Source organism: Oenanthe melanoleuca, chromosome 1, assembly GCF_029582105.1.
Source record: "Oenanthe melanoleuca isolate GR-GAL-2019-014 chromosome 1, OMel1.0, whole genome shotgun sequence".
NCBI lineage: Eukaryota > Metazoa > Chordata > Aves > Passeriformes > Muscicapidae > Oenanthe > Oenanthe melanoleuca.
In genome coordinates this window covers 105,087,569-105,091,006 of record NC_079333.1, presented here as the reverse complement: position 1 = coordinate 105,091,006, position 3,438 = coordinate 105,087,569, and the positions used below count along the sequence as shown (strand labels likewise).

Below are 3,438 nucleotides of genomic sequence, written 5' to 3'. Positions count from 1 at the left end.
AAAAGAGTCCCTGCAAGGTGACTGGACACAGTTTTTCAAGTGAAGAAGTTGGAAAGGTGCTGTCAGTAATTACATTAGAACAATAAAAAAGTGCCTGAATATCTTTAAAGCCTTACAGGTTCAGGTTTTGGAGGCCCATATGGTCTTCTGCCCCAAAATACTACTGCCTATTTTGAAATAAAGGTCTATAACCAACCCTCCAGCTGAAGTACAAACTGGATGCTGGGTAAGCAACCCAGCTCTTCTGTCAATATACAGAAAACAAAATATCTTACTGAAAGAACTATGTGACAGTTAGGAAATAGAAACCACCTGTCACTGCACACAGTGCAGAGCAACCCCCTGCACCTCTGCAGGCACTGTTCAGAGCTGGCCCAGGAGGAGGACATTCAAGTTTCTCTGGTATTCAAAACTGGACATTGAGAAGAAATACAGCCCTGTCAGCTTTAACTTGGTGCCAGGGAAGGTCATGGAGCAGCTCAAGAGCCATCATGTGGCACACACAGGACAGCCAGGGATGGGTTTGTGGAAGACAGGTCCTGCCTGACCAACCTATCTCCCCTGTGACAAGTGACCAACTTCGTAGTTCAGGAGACAAGCAGCACCATCCCCCAACACTCTCTTGCTCAAACAAGATTTATTAAAACAAAAAGCAATTTTACGAATGTATTTACAAAGCATTCCACACTTCCATCACAACTGGGACTATTTGCAGGGGCTGCACAGGAAGCAGGATCTGAACTCTTGTTTGCCTGCTCAGCCAGGAGGGGAGGTAGCACAGCATGTTTTCTGGTCGCTGCTCTCCACAGCCACAGGGGTGTCTCGCCTCCAGATCCTCCACAGTGCCCAGCTCTAGTGGAAAAAGTACACAATGAGTGGTCTCAGGAGCAGGAGCAGCAGAGGATCAATCATGCCCTTGTAGGCATTCAGGTATTTCTAGGCATTGCCAGCTCTCATGGCTGGATGCAACCCTCAGAAAGTTGTTCTTGGGAAGGGCTTGGCAGATGCACCCTACCTTATCTGGGGAATTCTCTGGCATGTCATAAGTGTCAGGATTATCCTCACGGTTCTCCTCTTCCTCCTCTATCTGCTCCTGAGCACTGGTGGAGGTTTCCCCCTGGCTGCCATCGTCATACTCAGAGCTCCTCTGCCTGGGCAGCCAGTAGATCGCAAAGAGCACAAGGAGGATTTCAGCACTGACCCAAAACCACCACTCCTGGCAAGCCAAGAGGAGCATTCTTCCTGGGGTGATTCCACGCTGCTTTTGCATCTTCTGGTCCATCAGCAGCAGCTGGGCCATCTCCACAGTGCGCTCCTTCTCGTGTTGCTTCATGAACTCTTCTGTGACCTTCACTGATGGAAGATCCATCCTCACTGCGTACTGGAGGATGCCCAGCAGCACCAGGATTTGGGTGATCCTTCCAGTTCTGGCCTGGAGGAGGGAGAAAGCAGCTCAGCAGGGCTGGGTGGTGAGGAGATGGAGGCTGGGGCAGCTGGAGTAGGAAATTTAGGGCCCAGGGATGGGGGCAACCATCCCCACAGCCCTGAGGGCACTTGCCCCAAGAGTGGAATCTGCCCTGCCCAAGACACTCTACACAGCACCTGCACCCTCTCCCCAGCTGTAGAAGTTCCCCTGGGTACTGGTACTTCTTGTCTGTCTCTCATCCTTCCCCCAGCCTGCCCCACTCACTGCTGCCTCAAGCCTCACTGCAGCAGTGACACTGCCACACAGGGCAGTGGGGACCTGACCCCTCTCATGTCAGAGACATCAGAGCCCCACAGTGACACCCTGCCCAGCCAGGCTGGGCTTTGGAAAGAAGCCAGATGGAATTCAGATGGGACCAGAGTGTATGACCCTTGGAAGAGGAGTCAGCCTTTTGGGAGGACTGCATAGCTCTCTTGGGCTTGTGCAGGGAGAAAATCAGAAGGGTCAAAGCCCAGCTAGAACTGAATTTGGTTTTTATATTAACTGCCATATAAAAGAATAAAAAAATGTTTCTGTAAGTTAATTGGTAACAAAAAGGAGGGCTAAGGAGAATCTCCATCGTTTACTGGATAGGGGTGAAATATAATGAGATAGAATGAGGAAGAGACTGAGGTATTTAATGCTTTTTTTGCCTCAGTATTTAGAGTAAGGCCAGTTGTTCTCTGTGTACCCAGGCCCTTGAACTGGAAAACAGAGATGAGGAGCAGGCAGGAAACAAGACCTGGGCAGAGGCACCCAAGTGGGATGCAGGCACTGTGAAACTCAGCCCATGCTAGAGGATCACTGCCTGCTGTGCACACAGACTGACCAGGAGTTATTCCCAGCTGCCCAGTCACTTGAGCAATTTACAATCTTTCTCACCAGCCAAGTCATCCGGCTGTGCTGTTCCTCATGCTGTGTCAGAACCTCTGCCCTGGTCTGCGCTGCCTGGGCATCTGCCCTCAGCCCGTGCTGGAGGATGGCCAGCACCAGCAGGATTTTGGTGAACTTTCCAGCCATGGCCTGGAGGAGGAGGAGGGAGAGAAGGGGCTCAGTGGGGTTGGGTAGCAGGGACAGGGTGGCTGGAGCAGAGAGGCAGGAAAGGCAAGGCCCAGGGACAGGACAGTGGTCCCAGTGGTGGCACTGCCCTGCCCCAGTGCTCTCCACAGCCCCTGTCCCCTGTCCCCAACCCTTGGAGCTCCCTGGGTGCTGGTGGCCCAGCCTGGCCCTCTCCTAGCCCAGCCTTCCCCATGCCCCTGTCCCCGGCCCAGCCTTGCTCCTGCCCCTGTCCCCAGCCCTGCCCTGCCCCTGTCCCTGTCCCTGTCCCCAGCCCTTGTCCCAGGTGCTGGTGGCCCAGCCCGGCCCTCTCCTAACCCAGCCCAGCCCTGGCCCTGCCCCTGCCCCCAGCCCAGCCCTGCCCCTGTCCCTGTCCCCAGCCCTTGTCCCCAGGTGCTGGTGGCCCAGCCCAGCCCCTGCCCCTGCCCGCCCCTCACCGCTGCCGCAGCCGCACTGCAGGTGACAGCGCAGCGCTGGTGCCTGGGGACGTGTCCCCTCCCATGTCACAGAGCACACGGCACCAGGGCTCCATGGCCACAGCCCGGCCAGCTGGCCCTGGATGGAACCCAGGCAGAACTGTCATGGAACCCACATGGAACTCCCGTGAAACCAGAGTGTTTAGGATCTCTGGAAGAAGGGGCAGGAGGCCTACACAGCTTTCAAGGGGTTGTGCAGGGGGAAAATCAGAAAGGCCAAAGCCTGACTGGAAGTTAATTTACCCAGTGCTGTAAAAGGCAATAAAAAATGTTCCCATAAGTACATTAGCAATGAAAAGGGGGCTCAGGACAATCTCCAGCCTTTATTGGATTGCAGGGGGGGTAACACAGTGACAAAGGAGAGGAAGAGGCTGAGGTACTGGATGCAAGGCCTGTTGGACAGACACGACCTCCTCCCATGGCAAGATGATCCACTCAGTA

The 3,438-nt window shown here is 54.3% G+C and overlaps 1 protein-coding gene across 1 annotated transcript; it reads right to left on the bottom strand.

Annotated features, from left to right (window-relative positions):
• Window positions 1-618: 618 nt before the first annotated feature.
• Window positions 619-3,043, bottom strand: LOC130258515 (uncharacterized). Its single transcript, XM_056501985.1, has 4 exons — window positions 2,959-3,043; window positions 2,348-2,488; window positions 1,016-1,432; window positions 619-852 (listed from the first exon to the last, which is right to left on the bottom strand). Exons 2-4 carry the CDS (start codon window positions 2,483-2,485, stop codon window positions 757-759), a joined length of 651 nt encoding a protein of 216 aa, XP_056357960.1. The 5' UTR covers window positions 2,486-2,488; window positions 2,959-3,043; the 3' UTR covers window positions 619-756.
• Window positions 3,044-3,438: the final 395 nt, after the last annotated feature.

What these genes read in the sequence shown, in the direction of transcription:
- LOC130258515 (XM_056501985.1), bottom strand. Translation starts at nt 2,485, where the DNA reads ATGGCTGGAAAGTTCACCAAAATCCTGCTGGTGCTGGCCATCCTCCAG. An exon ending in ACAGCCGGATGACTTGGCTG is followed by an intron (nt 1,433 to 2,347) that starts GTGAGAAAGATT and finishes TCCCTCCTCCAG; the next exon opens with GCCAGAACTGGAAGGATCAC. An exon ending in CAGAGAATTCCCCAGATAAG is followed by an intron (nt 853 to 1,015) that starts GTAGGGTGCATC and finishes TTTTTCCACTAG; the next exon opens with AGCTGGGCACTGTGGAGGAT.